This window comes from Mesoplodon bidens, assembly GCF_964165515.1.
Source record: "Mesoplodon bidens genome assembly, chromosome: 13".
In the NCBI taxonomy this organism is placed as follows: Eukaryota; Metazoa; Chordata; class Mammalia; order Artiodactyla; family Ziphiidae; genus Mesoplodon; species Mesoplodon bidens.
In genome coordinates, this window is record NC_138169.1 from 74,863,264 (window position 1) to 74,880,081 (window position 16,818).

At 46.6% G+C, this 16,818-nt stretch overlaps 1 protein-coding gene across 2 annotated transcripts in view; it reads right to left on the minus strand.

Annotated features, from left to right (window-relative positions):
- Positions 1-12,430, minus strand: part of CCBE1 (collagen and calcium binding EGF domains 1) — a 227,679-nt gene extending 215,249 nt beyond the window's left edge. The window contains exons 1-2 of one of the 2 annotated variants that reach the window (XM_081253027.1): positions 11,757-12,430; positions 11,238-11,318 (exon numbers count right to left, since the gene is read on the minus strand). In XM_081253027.1, the coding sequence (XP_081109153.1) occupies positions 11,238-11,318; positions 11,757-11,887 (212 nt within the window). In that variant the 5' untranslated portion in view covers positions 11,888-12,430. The remainder of the gene's footprint in view (positions 1-11,237; positions 11,319-11,756) is intronic. The other variant, XM_081253028.1, reaches the window with a different exon arrangement.
- Between the last annotated feature and the right edge of the window lie 4,388 nt (positions 12,431-16,818).

A 16,818-nucleotide genomic window follows, 5' to 3' on the forward strand; every position in this document is an offset into this window, starting at 1 on the left:
AGAAAAAGCCTTGTGTTTGCTGGGGGTTGAGAAGTTTCTTCAGTTACCAGAGGGGAGGCTTGAAGAGTTGAAGAGGAACACAGAAACGGAATGGGAAGAGAATCTCTGCCAGCACATAGATTTCCTATCACACTAAGTAGAAAAAATAGTGTGTGTTTGATGCTTGCAAGGAAAGAAAGACACAGCTTGACACTGAAAAGCTTTCATTTATAATATGCTGAGCCATGTTTGTATCTTGGGAGAAAGTTCATGCAGTGCAGCAACAAAACATTTTTTAAAAAATTCAACAAAGGTCACCAAGTAGCTCCAGACACCAAGCTGAGAGGCTGCAATAGGAAATGAAAAGTGATGGAATGTGCACCAGGGGATTTAGGACTGATCAGCTTAAGAAACACAACGCTCATGAGGAATGGACCACCTTTCTTGATCCACCTCAGTCCACTTCATCACTCTCCCGACTGCCCTCGAACCATCCAACTCAGAAGAGAAAGGTGATGCCAGGAGGGAAAAAGTAGGACCCGACAGAAGAAGTAGGAGACGCCAGGCACCAACACAAGCTCTAGCTGTACGTTTCCCTGCCGAGGGGCATGGACCTGCAGTAACTGCACAAGACATGAGGACCCACGCCTAATGGCCAAAGAAGGAAGAAACAGGGACCATTTCTCCATTGGCAAGGAATCAGGTGGCTCACCCCCTTTTGCTTTCTGCTCCAAGGTTTTCAACCTTGGCTGCATAATGGAATCATGCAAGGAGCTTCAAAAATTTCCAATGTCTGGCACCCACCTCCAGAGTTTGATGAAACTGGTCTAGGGTACCAATCTCGACGATGGAATTTTTTTTTAAAGCTCACCAGGTGATTCCAAGAGCAGTCTAGGCTGTAAAGCCATAGGCAGTGTCTTGCAAGTAGGAAGCAAAGAAGAGCCATGTGTGAGGAAGGAGTCCCGGAACGGTACAGTGATGATCAGGACAATGCTTCTCAGTTTAATGTGCGTAGGAAACACCTAGGGACGCTTGTTAAAATGCAGATTCTAATTCAGTAGGTCTGGGGTGGGGGGGCCTCAGCATTTACAACAGTGATGTCTTGATGTAGGGAGTTAGAACAGATCACAGCCTCCATCATTTAGCTAGAGAAGGAGTTACCACAGAAGGGATCATTACAAACAACATTATGGTTTCATGTTTTTCTTCTTCAGTGGTATTAACGGTACTTTAATTTCATTGGATAACTCAGGGTCACCATGTGGACAGTGATGCCCATGGAAATCAGTGTGTATGAAAACCGTCCCCTTTATCACATGGCCCCAGCGTGTGCTGGGCTTTTTTGGTGGGGGGATACGATGCGCTGAATTGTGTCCTCCCAAAACTTACACATTGAAGTCCTAAAACCAGTACCGGAGAATGTGATTATTTAGAGATCAAAGCTTTAAATAGGCCAGAGTTAAAATGAGTTATGAGAATGGGCTCTAATGCCCTATGAAGTGGTATCCTTCTAAGAGGAAGAGATTAGGACACAGACAAGTACAGAAGGAAGACCTTGTGAAGACACAGAGAGAAGACGGCCACCTGCAAGTCAAGGAGAGGCCTCAGAAGGGATCAACCCTGCCACCACACTGGTCCCAGACCTCTAGCCTCCAAAACTGCAAGTAAGTCTCTTGTTTAAGCTTCCCAGTCTATGGTAGTCTGCCGAGGCATTCCCGGCAAACTAACATGGGGCAGGACGGGTGGCTGGTTCACGTGTCTACTTTTGATAACTTGTCTGACTTATGTTTTTTACCAGCAGGACGGACATCCTTATTTCTAGCATCCTCCTTCCCTCGTCTAAAGGTCTCTTTAATTTATGGTTGGCAGCAGGCAAGGTAACCAGTTGTCAGGCTTTTCAGAGGAGCCTAGTGGTTAACAACAGGCTCTGGCGTCAGCCTGTCTGGCTCCGCCACACACCTGCTCTGGGACTTGAGAATTCACAGAACAAGCTAGTTCCTGACAGCAAGCCTTCACACAGGGCCGCCAGAGGAACGCACACGAGCTTGCGTTTCTCCGTGATCTCTGCTTTTGCATTCAAAGTTCCCCCAGACCCACCCCCCTTTTCCCTCCCCTCCTCTCACCTGTGTTCCAGGTAGAAAATGCAGCCTGATTAAAGTGACCTCCGAGTAGATTTTAGGCAGAGCCTCACACTTATCTTTCCCTATGCCCTCCCAGCTGATGGGCAGGAGTGATTTCCAGAAAACCGACATAATATTAAAGTTGATTTTTACAGAATTAAAATCCTTCAGCCAAACTTTCTCAGAGATAAAACCCCATTGATGTTACATTCTAGGTTCCTCTAACCTTTCAGAATCGGCCAGAACTAAATTCCAGTGCATCTTTTAGGCAATGACCTTGCCCTCCAATGAACAGCCTTGTGGTCTTGCTGGGCTCCCAGAAAGCCAACCTCCACTCTGACCTGTAATTTTTCACCACAGAAGCCGTGAGTCGTTTCACTATAGGAAAATTCCAGAGTGACACACGGACACGTTACCAAGAGCAAGGCCAAGTGGAAGCAAAGAGAGGGGAGAGGTGGAGGGGAAGTCACAGCCTGGTCTCCGCACTGGCTTTTCGACGGCCTCCGACCTCTGAAGGAACAGTGCTGAACACACACAGGACGTTACAAAAAGTGCATTTGTCAATCTGTTGACCTTTATAAGCTTAGTTTGCCTTTCATTTAACCTCCATTCAGCTGAGTCCATTAAAACGGCTGTTACCAAGGTCAGAGGCTCCTACATGACTAATATCCACATCTTTTTCTCCCCCAACTTCATCTCCATAGGATACTCTCTACTCCTTATCAAGTGTTTATACCTATAATTTTCTTCTTTGCTATCCCCCAGGGCATTTCTTAATCTCCCTAATGTGTCAAGTGGTGCATTCCAACATTCTCCTCCTTTCCCTTCTCCAAAATACCAGTAGACTCTCCCTCTCTCTCCTCAGAGTATTTCAGTAGTCCTTTCCTTCTCCACTACTTTGTCCCCACCCTCAGTGTCGAAAGGCATCACGCTAGGAGTCTCCGTGATCTCCATGGAATCAAAGAGCTGGCACTGAAAAAGGCAGTTCAGAGTTCAAGTTCAAAAGTTTAATTACTGATGTTGTGCACAGTGCAACTGAGCCGACCTATGATGCTTTTTAGCCGTAAAAGGAAAAGTGAAATGTTGCAACACTGATTTAGGACACTCTTCATTGAAAATAACTTTCTCTAGATGTGTGTTCCTCCAATAAAATATATACTCTCATTTGATTTTTGAACGTGAGGCCTTCCAGTGCAGAAATTCAAAACGAACAAGTTTATGGAGAGTTGGCTTTGAGTCAAAGCATGTGACGATCACTACACAAGTTGGGAATTAAGGACATATGGAATTAAGAATGGTGGGCAATGAGCCAAGGCAATCCAAGGATTACTCAGCTGGCAAGGAAGGCCCGTCTGGGAACACACAGAAAAGCAGCAGTAAGTCAGCACTTAACTAGTTGCAGTAAAATCCACTTCTTAAAAACATCCCGACAAGTTACATTCACTTAGAGAATCATTTAAGGGAAGATGACTGGAAATAAAGTTCCAGCTCAACAATAACTATGGTTGATGCCTTGAGATCAGGAAATCAAGTCACAATGAAAAGATGCTCAGGCCAGAGACCCAGATACAGTAAGGCAATACAAAGGCAAAGGCCCCAAAGAGGAAGCGGCTTAAATGTCCTCAAGGTTGCCCCCTTGAGGACTCAGACCTGTGGATGAGGTCACATACGGATGAAGAACTCCACTCCCAGTCTTTGTATTAAGACAGCACTCCAGAAGTTGGCAAACTTTCCCTGAAGAGGGCCAGACAGTAAATATCTGAGGTTTGGGGGGCCAAGTAAGGTCTGTTGTGCAGTTTAACCCTTTAACCAAGGTAAAAAGCATTCTTCGATCATGGGTCATATAAAGACATGCCACCTGCCCTACTTGGCCAATCCCTGCTTTATACCAAGCTTTCCGAGCCAGATCCCAGTGCAGAGAGCTCTCCCAGCTTCCCACCAGTTCTCTGTACCAGCAGCCACTGACAGCTGCTCCTTCTGTTCCCAGAGGACTAAGGATGGGGGCCTCACACCAGCACGGGCAGATATCAGAGAACACCCCAGAGCAGTGGCCAAGGGGTGGAAAGGTTGCGAATGGACAAGGCTAGAATGGACGTGGTCCAAGTTTCTGAAGTCATGAAGAGCATGGAAAGATGACCTAGTTCACGTCCTAACACACGGAACAAGGAGGCAATAGAGTTGTTCTTGCAAGTTCTCACACCTAGTTTTGACTCACATGAATCATACCTTGAAGCTAGAAAGATGTACTTTGCTTGACTGGGATTAAACATGTAGAGGTAACACCACTCCGACCCTATACAGGTACTTCAGGACGTAAACAAGTTGTCCATACAGTTCAGGTGCATTTATGAACACAGACCCGTAATGGGTTATTAGAGTCGAGGAATGCAGGAGGGGCACGCCTTCTCTCAACACTCTGCTTAAAAGTTACTGTTGGCAAACACGGGGCAACCTAGGCTGAGGCGAACCGGGTCCACACGAGGTATCAGTTCCTAGTTGGCCCATTCTGAGCTGTCTCACAGGACACACAGAGAATTGGCCTTCTCTTTGGAATGCTTTCACATTCCAATAATTCTTAGAAGGGACTTGTGGCACGTGTTAGTTCCCTTCCTGCTAGGAGAAGAAAAACACATTAGTTACCACCGTCCCCGGGTTCTCGTGTCCCTGCCTGGAGCCATGGGGTTTCTTTTGCTGAAAAGATACAGCTGGGCCACAGGAAATTAAGCTCTTAGTCTCCCCAAATGTGACATCGGATGTGTGCCAAAGATAATCATCTAACAAACGTCCCCAAGGACATCCTTGGCTCGAAATTCCTTTACTGAAAAAAAAAATAAATTGAATTAAAATCCATGCATTCCATGAGGGCAGAGGTTTGGGGGGTTTTCCCCGACTTACTCACATATGTATTCTGGGTGCCTAGAATGTGCTCGGCACAGAGCAAGCTCTGAATAAGGAACACAATCGCTGGTAAAACTTTGAAATTGGTAAATGGCTTTTATGGAAAAGAACCTGGCTGGTAGAAGAGAAACTGAAGATGTTACAGCTGATTACCTTTTCACCCCCCAAATAAAAAGCAATAAGCTGATACAGAATGGAGACCTTCGTTCACTGGATAGTCAGCAATGCCCCGAATCAGCAGACCCTCTAACGCACAGAAGCAGCGAGGGTCCCACTGCACAGCAAGGTAGTAAGTTTGCGGAAGGTGAACCACTGAACTTAAACTACCGATTGGAATGCAAACTACCATCTGAGAAAATAGGGTATTCTAGAAAAAAGAACATATTTGCTTTTTCCAGGTGCATCCCCCCCACAGCTTCACTTAGAAAAGATGAAGGGAAGTGAATGAAGCAAGTCAGGCATCAACAACTTTGGGCACAATGAGTAGCAACTGGACCCGGTCTCAAAGGACACCAGTGAAAGCATGGCCTTTTATGGCCAGTCCAGTTGTTAGTTGTTTCCTACCCTTTTGTCTTGTTCCCTAGAGAATGAGTGAAAAGTGAGAAAGAACCTTGCCTGGACCAACATCCTCCACCCTCCCCTCTCTCCAGACACCTGCTCAAGCTAAAGAAGAGGGTGTGGGTAGGGAGGGAGATCCCCTTTAAAACTACATCCACCACCACTTCAAAGCCAGTGTCCACAGGGCAATCAACACACTGGGCAGGACTGCCCACATCCTCTTCAGGTATTATTTAAAGTAACAAGTCCATGGAATGAGCTATATAACCGCCAGAATCAGCACCTGTAACACATTAGCAATTAAAGCTTAACAGGTCAAGGTGGGAACTAATGCAAACAATAGCCGCAGCTCAGAGGTTAAGCAATCCATTTCTAGCAGAAAGAAACTCAGCTAAAAATAGCAGGCATACTCTGATAGCAACAGAAGTTCTGGAAGACCTAAAAGATTTCGGTCAAATCTCCTTGTTTACTTATAACATTAACATTCATCCACCGAGTCCTGTGTACGCAACAATGCATATGGACCCTGTCCAGGCACGGGGCTAGCCTCTGAGGCTACAGTCAGGGATGAGAGGACAGAGGAACCATGCGCTCAGCAAGCTAACCATCCAGTGGGAGAGAGGGTCTAACAGGGAAACATGAGGCTGCCTCCAACTTATCTGTGATTCAGGCAGTTTTGCACGAAGCCACCCCCATCTGCCCCCTGCTGTTCTTCACAACATTTGGAGTACTTCCTCCTTATGGTTGGAATATGGACAGTGGTCATGAAGATACAAATGCTTTCTTAAAGGGGTCCCACAAGCCCTGAATAAGCGAACAGTGATTCAGAGCTGCCCTCAGAGCGGGTTCTAAGCTATGCTGGCCACAGAACAGGGAGGGAGAAGGGAGGGACCAGAACTGGGCTGAGGACCTAATCGCTAGTCTTGTCTCTGCCAATAAGACCCTTCATGACCCTGGACAAGGGGCAAATCTCTAAGAGCCTCTAAAATGGGGTAAACTATGCCTTCTGCCTGCTTTTATACTTACGTGAATAGAGGACATCGTGTAGTCAGGTAGGAGGCAGGAAGCAAAAGATATCCTTTTTGTATTGATAATTTTCCCAAGGCACTAGATTTCTGGGCCAGCCTACATTTGGAGAGGCAACTAAAAACAGCTGACATGTGACTGCTATAAACACCCTCAGGGTTTCTGGCTAGGGTCTGAATGTGCTCTTTCAAAAATGTCTACTGTAAAGCTCAAAACTCAGCAGATGTCTACTGAGCACCCAGCTTGAGCACTCACCACGCCAGACTTGGGGAGACACAGCAGCGAGCCTGAGAGGCAGCATTCACTGAGCGCTTCCTATGTATGTCAACTCATTTACATCTTCACTGTAACCCTATAACCGCAGTACTAACGTGATCCTCCTTTACTTAAAGGAGAACACTAGAGCACACAGGTTGAGAAATGTTCAAGGTCACAGAAGCAGTAGAGCTGGAATTCAAACTGGGGAAGAGTTTCTACTATGGATGTTTTGACATCAAAGCCCTGTGTAGGGACCCAGGAACCTGCCAGAGAGCACATTCTCCAGCCCTTCCTCCAATGGAGACTCAGCTAAAGTCCGGGGCTCTCCCTCTGGTGGTGCTGCTCTAATTAAGTGAACTTATTGCTCTCCAATTTGCAAGTAAACATATTTGCAGAAATATGTCAACTTCCACATTTTAATTGAGATAATGCAACAGTGTTGCCAAATCCTAAGTGGGAGTTTTTGCATCCCCATGTCATTATTTCCCATGGGAACATGACCCTCATGAGACAGCACTGATGGGACAAATACAGCTGAGAGCCTCTACTTGTAGGTCTGCGAACCACAAAGCTGAAGATCATAGCTAGTACAACACCGAACATTCTGTTAAAGAACCACGTTAAAGGGCAATCAAGTCTTCTCTTGCCCATAAAGCCATTCCTAGCTGTTTCTAATCTCTTCCCCATCACATAGTATACACTACACAATTTTGAACTCAATCATGTACATTGTATACTGGTTACAGCCTTAGAGGCCTCGGTCTAAAAATCAAGTCTGTAAAACGTGACCAGGGACTACACTCAAGCATTTTCTAGGACTATCTTAAGCTCATAATAGATGCTCAAGTCCTTAATTGATTAATGGATCCAAACAGTTAATCAGCATGTTTATTGGACACAGGCTCACTCAATACAAGTTGATTTCTTGATGTTTCCTACACTCATTTTCTTGTTTTTAAAAAGACTATCACTTTCTTGATATGAGACCCCCATAAAGAAAAGATAAACACAAACCTTTTGTTCAAAAACTACGTTGTCTGGGAAAGGAGGAAAAAAGTTAACTTGTAGGAATAACTTTAATAGGCACAAGAGGGGTAAATGCCATTATAACTTTATGGGCTTGCTTTGGCTAGGATGAATTTAGAGTCTAGATAAATCACACACACTCTGAAATCTTAACTATTGGTAAAAGAATACGCTCCATGTCAGAGTGTAACACTGAGCAAACATGCCCTCTAAGCTTAAGCTGCCAAAGGCGTTCGCTCAGTGTTTTACCAGCTTTGGGGACTTGGCTCAATGCACACTGGGGTAGAGTCCCTAGAGACAGACCCTGTGATTACGACGAAATCCTACAAGGAAGGAAAGCTATACACATAGGAACCAACGTCGTGTATAACATGGAAATGTAAGTTCAATTGTTTGAGACAGATCAAGAGCAGTGGTAACTCAGAAAACCACTGTGGTCACAGGGGCTGCTGGAGTTATCTGCTTCTTTCGAGTTTATAGCCTCTAAATGTATAGTTTTCTTCCTTACTTAGATGTCAGATTTGCAAAGTTCAGCCACATCTGTAGACACCACCGGGATGATGAAAGGGCCCAGACTTTGAAGTCAGACAAACCTGGGTCTGAACCTCGACTCTCCCATGTATTAACTTTGTGATCCTGGGCAAGTGAACTTAATCCGAGCTTCGGTTCTCTCTGTAAAACTGAGGCAACACCCATGCTACAGAGTGGCTTTGAGGATTACAGCTGTATGTACGTAAAGTGCATAGGACACTGGGTGAATATATAGTAAATCCTCCAACTCTCATTTAATATAAGGCTTAAGCGGAAAGGTGTTGCTTATGTAAAACCACGGAAAACAGAAGTGTACAAGCGTGGTGGTGTCCAGGACAGAGTATTCCGACCCCATCTCTTTTCCATAACACCTCAGCCTCCATATGACTTTTAGGAATAATGGCAAATCAGATGTTACATCTACCATACCTCCATGTCAATGGGTTTTCGAAAGCCAGTGTTAAAAGACCACCTTCTAAATTCAGGAGTGACTTCCGGTATGCATTCTCTTCTACAAAAAGCCATTCACCAGAGACATCTGCTAAGAGTGGGATTCTAGGCAGTCAGAAAGCATTCCCAGAACCGTAGTAGCTCTGCTACGTTACTTTCACTTTAATTAAGGGTCATCCAACAGTCCATGAGTCCGATTTCCTGGAAGGCTGGCTCTTTGTCTGATTTTACGTTACTGTGGTAGAAGGGCTAACTCATCTGCAGGGGCCTCTGAGCTCCTGAGGATCTGTCCAAACAGGTCTGCACCATGACTCCGGTGAGGACACTGGTTTCTATAGCAGCGCTTCAAGGCTTAATACATATCTCGTTAACATGCAAGTTCTGATTCAGGAGTTCTGGGCAGGGGCCTGAGACAATACAAGCTCCCAGAAGATGCCTGTGCCAGTTTCCAGACCACACCGGGAGTAGCAAGGGTCTACAGGGCCAGGACAATTAAATTTTACAAACCGAAGAGCACACAGCGTTCCTCCATTCTTGGGGCTCAAAATGGGGGCAGCAACTGGCAACTAATTGTGTTTGGGAAGGTACTAAACTATGGCAATTGTATAAAACCAATGAAGTACACATAGAACTCTTAAAGGAAAACCAAAGAAACAATATTCACAGGGACCATTACCATTTTCTTCAACTGAAAACATCCTCCCACTCCTCTAAGCTCTTTTCTCCTAGAAATAAGATATCCTTTTTATTAGCTCTCATAAGCTGTTTCTTTGAGTAGCTGTTAATGAAAACATATCAAGACACTGCTAATGTCTCCTACAGAGGCTTAGTGCAGAAAAACACGTTTTTAAATTCTGTTTAAAAAAAAGATAGTAACAGCATAACAAGTAACAGCGTAACGAATGAAATCAGCTTAGAACACTAATCAGGCACCAATGGTTTCTGAAGATCAGACACGCATTCTGTAACTGTCACTGACTTATGTGCAGTCTGACCTTCAGGGACCAAATAAATGAGCAAACCATCTCAGGGATACGTTCCATGTTAGAGGTTTTATGCTGCGGTGACAGGGAAAAAACGGGTCCTAAGAAATAGTGTGGAAGAAACAGGGCTGGCACCAGGTCTCCAGATGGGCGACCTTGCTTACCCAGTTAACCTAAGTCTTCACCTGCCAACTGAACCATACTCCCTCTTCCCCACTAGCTCACATGTCTCGTCAGTGTCACCACCCACTTCCCAGAGAAGGCGCCCTTCCCAAGGCTAAAACTTGACTGTTGCTTCACTTAAGCAGCACGGTATGTGATGAAACTGATGGTGCCTTTGTACCCCTAAACTGACCAGCCCTGTAACCACTTACACCTGAACCTTTGAGCACATGCAAATTTTTTTTTTTTAACAGCTCAAAGGATTCATCTGCTCCCGCATCATTAGAGCAACTTCCTTCTCTTTCAAGTTCACTTTTGAGGATTACTGTGTTATCTTGTACTACCCAATAGTTAGCCTGGCACCCCAAACAGTGCATGATTCCCAGAGACAGAGATGGAGTCTGGTGGAGTGTGATCCCTGTACCTCCCACAGAACCTTTAAAAAGCAGGCAACTCATAAGCGCTTATGGTGGGTGCCTCCTTCCAATGAGGGCACTGGCACAGAAGCCTATGGTGACAACAAGTCAACCCTCACCTCCAGAAAATTGCAAGCAGGGAACAGTGATTCACCTTGTTGAGAATCAGAACCACCTGGGAGCCTTTTCCATACTATTGAGTCCCTAGCCCTATTCATGCTTAGCTTTAACAAGTACCCAGGCTCTGTGAGCTGAGTTTTCAGAAAGACTGATCCTCTTCTTATGGCTCAACCATCTTGACACTTTTTGCTTTCACTTAACCCTATCGACGGCCGGCAGTCCTCCCACATCCTCCTGCCCACAGAGGCCGTGACACTGTTACACACTGTCCTAGCAGAAAATCAAAAGATAGCCAAGGACCAAGGATTTCCTGGTTGTACGCCTTTAAGTTTTCAAAACAAAACGCAAAACCAGCCATTCACCTTTGTTATGCCGCACTGTTTACACCCACCATCCAACCCGCTCTCTTTACCAAACTTTCAACGTTTTCTCCAACCATCACGCAAGTATTCGAGGGAGCAGTAAACCACCTCCCTCGGGTTCTTAGAGCACGAACTCTAGGTGCGGCCGCCACTCAGCTGCCCATCGTTGCTCCGGCGCAGAAACCACACGCAAAAGAAAAGAAAGCGTTTGCACCAAGGAGCACTCACCCAGCACCCACCACCGTGGCCCCGGTCCCCGAGCGGATCTCCAAGCCCCTCCTGCGCGGCGCCGCCTCCCCAAACAGCCCGGGCGCGCACAGACGGACTCCGCGGAGCCCCGAAACTTACCTGAAGCACGTCGTGAGCTCGCCTGAAGGCTTCAGACACGGGTATGTGGTCGTGGCGATTTTGTTTTCCGAGCAGATTTCTCTGTGGAAAAAGTTGAGGAACTTCGTTGGTTCTCCGCTGGAGAGCGGAGAGCAGACGCGCGTTGGGCGTCCGCGTCCCGCGCGCCGACCAGGCGCTGGTTCCCCTCAGGCGGGCGCGGAGCGGGCTCCAGGGTCAGGGGCGGGCCCGGCGAGGGTCCAACGCAGGGAACTCAGGTCCAAGGGAAAGAAAAGGTGAAGAAGCGGGGCACTGAAGGGCGGCAGGAATGCTGCGCGCGGGTATCTCGGTGCCCCGACCCACAGATGGGGGAGCCAGGGCTAAGGGCGCGGAGGATCTCACCCGGGAGCAGAATTTAACGTCGGCCAGAACAGTTGAGTGCCCGGGGAAGCGAGGGCGTGAGGCTCACCGCTGTGGGGGGGAAGGGGCACCGCCTGCACCTCAAGAGCCGGGGCGCACCAAGCAGGGACCGGCAGCGCTTACCTGTCGCTGTCCTCGGGCTCCTCTCGGTAGCTCCACGTGTGTCCCAGCGCCAGGAGCAGCAGAAGCGGACCCAGGCTCTTGCCCAGCTGCCCCCTCGCCGCTCCTCCCCGGCTCGGAGGCGGCGGCACCATCAGGGAAGCTCCTGGCTTCTTCCCGGCGCCGGAGCTCTCTCCCCGCCCTGCGCCCGGCTCCTCCGCGCCCGCCGCCGCCTTCCCTCTCCCCGGCAGGGGGCGCCCGAGGGCGGGGGCGTTTGCGCCACCTGCGAGAGGCACCGGGGTTGGTGCCGCCGTGGTGTTGAGGGGGATTAGGCTAGGGACTGGGGTGCAGAGTGCTAGCTCTGAAGAGAGGCTGGGAAATGGGGCGCCTGCGGTGCCCAGCCGGCGCGACGGTCGCGGGGTCCAGGCCGTCTCGCTCGGGAGGTTCACGCCGAAGAGACGAACTAGCTCCACGCGGCTTGGGGCGGCGCCCTCGCCGCCTGCTTCTTCCTCCGCCGGGCGCCGCGCGCAGGGTGCGGAAAGCAGGCGGCCGCTTGCATTTTACCCCGGGGTCGCACGCCCGGGAGGAGGAGTCGATTCTCACCCCGGGAAAAGGGAGGGGGAGCAGAGGGGTTAATAAGCTTCCTTCCTGTTGTCAGTTGCTTTCCAAGGACTCGGGTCAGGCAAATGTTTGGCTTTTCCCCTCGAGCGCCTACACTGTCCTTTATCCGCTACCTCGGTTCTCCTTAGCAGAATAAGGGAGGAAGGAGGAGGTGAAGGCTCCAGAGGCTCTCCCAAACTGCCTTCTCTAAAACCTGAAATTGCACCATTTCTGGAGCGTGGTCTGTCTTCATTAAAGCCCCTTAGTCCTCTGGTCGAACAAGCAACGAGCTCTCCTCAGCTCTTTCTGGGTGGGTGGGTGGGTGTGCGGGGGGGGGTTAAATCCTCTTGCCCTGAGCAGCTTTAATGCTGCTTCAAAACCACGCACACACGTGAGAGCTGGAAGATCAGGTGAGACACGGAAGGGGGCCGTTAATCAGCGCCTGCCCCCTGCTAGTTAACGCGGGGCTGTTAACGGGTATCCTGAAAACCCGGGCTGCGGGGCGGTACGGTAAATCAGCTCACCTGGTGGTGACCCAATTGTAACTCATATATATACGCCTGCATCTTCACACTTGGTTGCACGTTAGGCGTTTCTGTGCCTGTTAAAGAGAAGCTCGTGATATAAACGTGCCCCGCTGAGCAAGCAAGTGGTCGTGGCCCAGAAATAAGTTGCAAGAGCAGGAGGTTGCCGGAGGAGGTGAAAAGGTAGCTTGTTCACAAGTTACCGGTGTGCTAATTGGTTAGGTGAGAAGGTGTTTTGATTCAAAATATTCTGCATATCACATACATCTTGACATTTTAAAATAGCAATGGCATCCTCATTTCTCTGTAGATTGCTTTTATATTTTACAAAGGTTTTTCACATTCACGATTTTATTTGATACCATATCCCTTGAAACTAGGAGTCCGACTTCAGCGAGGTGGGTTTCTTTCCTACAAAACTTAGACATGGCAGAGCATAAAACACACTTGATATTGAAATACGGTGCTACACACAAGAGAAGTGAATTTTCACGTGGTAGTTCAGGAGACACTTCAGAAGCTTGCCAAACCTGCCAGTGACCATCATACAGTCAGGAAAAAAAACAACAAATAAACCTGGATTCAAACCCAGGCTGTGTGGCTTCCTTGGTCTGTGACCTTGCACAAGTTACATGACCTTGTGCAAGTTACCTAACCTTTCTGAAACTCAGTTTCCTCATCTGTAAAATGGAGAAAACTCCCTGAGTGTTTAAGAGTAATAAATGAGGTAATGCATGTGATGTTTTCACAGTGCCTGGCGTATATTGAGCGCTCAGTAGACATTAACTGTTACCATTTTTAACCTAAATGATTATATGCACAGGATTTTCAGTTTTAACTTTCCAGCTTTCTGCTTTCTAGATAAATAGTTTATTTCACAACAGTTGTTTGGGTTCCTAAAGAGATACCTCTCTAAGCACTTGAAAAATAAACCCATGGTGGAAATTATAAAAATTGTATCACTTTAGATTGTGCCAAAAAATGTTTAGTCTCTGTCTTGCAGAGAAGAGGCCATTCTGTAGAAGATTCTATTTCTTTTTTATTTCTTTTTTTTTTCTTCTTTTTTTGGCCAAGTCATGCAGCTTGTGGGAATCTTAGTTCCCAGACCAGGGATAGAACCCACACCCCCTGCAGTGGAATCTTGGAAGCCTAACCGCTGACTGGACCACACGCGAGGGGAAGTCCCTAGGAGGTTCTATTTTTATTTTCTTACCTATTACTCTATTTTGATATCTGGCTATCTTTTTTTCTCCTCTTTACTCAATTTTGCTCTTCTACTGTTGTATTATGGGTCTTAGTTCTACAAGTAGGAGAGAATGGTATAGGAGATTTGTTATCGGCTTCCTTAAATAGTTAATAAGCCACATATGGGGACATGCAGCTTTACGGAGAAAGTAATTCAGGCTGCAAATGATAAAAGCAAAATCATGTTTGTTATGCACAGCTATGTGGTGGAAAATTGGGGACTGAGCTGACCTTGAGGCCTCCTTATTTTCAGCCCCTCCACTGAGCATAGATGAGAATGTGGTGTCAGAGGAGGTGCTGGGGCCCAACAAACAGGCCAGGTTTGCCTGGGAGGAAACCCTGAGGCTGGGTGGTCAGGGGGCATTTCTGGAAGAGGTGAGCTGGAGCAGGGACCCTTTTTAAAACCTTTGCCTGGAGGCCTGGAATTTAAACTTACTGGCAGCTACTGACCACACAAGACATTTCTTGTGGGGCTTTGGGAGCTGGGCTGGAAAGCACAGCCCAGCGGAAAGAGATGTGGATGGCCTGTATGGATTCCAGTCCCCTGAAAAGTTAAACGCTCCTGTAAAAGACGAACCCTGCACTGGCTCAGGCTGCAGCCTGCATGGGAGATGTCGGAAGGCAGCTGAGTGTGGCAGAGACCCCTGGGGTCTTCGGTTGTCTCTCCTGAGACCCTAACTCTCTCCCCAGCCACACATAAGCCCCCCAACGATCTGCCTCATTCCCTCACTTAAGAAACACTGGCTGAGAGGACGCACCTCCTGCCTCTTTCATAGGCGTGTTACAAAGACTGATGATACGGACCTAAATGCTCCTCGGGGGAGGCTCTGTATGATTAGTTCTCTTCAGCATAGCACTCTCTGCAATGTTTTCCATATAGGCCTGTCAGCTTCTCTGAGATAAAGCAGAGTGTGCATAGTTATACAATTTGCCATGTCCTAGGGGTACGAGGCTGTACCAAGGGCTTTGAATGCAGACTGTGCTGTAGGTTCAACTCCCTCGTGGGCCAGGTAGGGCTGGGGCTACTGTTAAGGGCTGCTGAGTGCTGTCTGGGGCTGGGGGGAGAAGGGCGTTTGACTGGCTGGAGAACATAGAGGCCGGTGTACACAAGCAAAGTGAAAAAACTAGGCTATGGGGCAGAGAGTACCCTTGGAGATAAGAACCATGGCCTCTTCCACTCATTTTTTTTTTAATTTTTAGCTTTTATTTTTTTAACTGAGGCAAATTGACATGTAAAGTATTAGTTTCAGGTGTACAATGTAATAATTCCATATGTTACCTATAGCAAAATGATCACCACAGTAAGTCCAGTTAATCCATCACCGCACAAAGTTACCATTTTTTTTTCTTGTGATGAGAACATTTAAGATCTACTCTCTTAGACCTAACTCTCAAATATACAGTACAGTATTATTAACTATAGTCACCATGCTGGACGGTATATTACCAGGACCTATTTATTTTAGAACTGGAAATTTGTACCTTTTGACCAACTTTACCCATTTTGCCCACTCCTTTTTGAGGAACTCCAACATCTTATTTGGAGATCAACATCGTATTAGAAAAGAATGATCAATAAAAAGACAAATTAAAGGGCAAAACACCACCAAGTGGGGACACAATTCATTCCTCTATTATTTGTTAGCTTAAATTTTTCCTTATGAAAGGGATTTGTGGTGGCTGAAAAAAATACATACTATTTTACAGTGTACACATTTCTTTATATAGTATATGCATTATTTATAGTATTATATATGGCATAGAGCAGGATTAGATAAAGCAATTAAAGCAAAGGAAGGGGCTTCCGTGGTGGCGCAGTGGTTGAGAGTCTGCTTGCCGATGTAGGGGACATGGGTTCATGCCCCGGTCCGGGAAGATCCCACATGCCGCCGAGCGGCTGGGCCCGTGAGCCATGGCTGCTGAGCTTGCGCGTCCAGAGCATGTGCTCCGCAGCGGGAGAGGCCACAGCAGTGAGAGGCCCGCGTACCGCAAAAAAAAAAAAATTTATTGAGAACTCGGAGATACTTAGCTCAGTAGTATGGTATCAAGCCAATTTGACAGGTAATAACAATGTTGACTTTAATAAAAGTTTTCTTATTTGAGCCAAGGTATCTTTTATGGTGGAATAAATATAATGTCCATGCTAGCAGAGAATGGGTACTCACTTATTAAAAGTACTTACTTATTACTTATTAAAAATATTTTTTTCCTGTGGATATGAGGTTGACTTTACCTCCCTCCTTTTAAAAACTGGACTTAGAGAAATAACACTGGGAAAAGAAAGGAATTAGACTTAAAAATTAGAGTTACCTAGATTTGAAATCCAGCTCTAAAACCTAAAACCTTTATGACCCTGAACAAGGTCCTGGGATTCAGTTTATCCATAGATAATTAGAAACAACGATCTCCAAGTCACAGGATTATTGAAAAAAGTAAATGAGATATATAAGATGACTGTTGCATCAGAGATAATAAATGAAAGCAAATATTATTTTAATTGTTTATCTTTGAAAATTTGAGTGCAGTTATGGTGGGCCATCCACCCTGTCACATTTAACTTACTTTCCATAAAAGATACCTTGTGAAATGGATGGCTAAGGATAGAGACGTCCTATCACAGGACAGACTAAACTAAGTGGCAGCATTCACATTGCTGTCACTACCATTGTGCTTTCTTTTCTTAAGATTATTTTATTTTTATTTATTTTTTGGCTGCA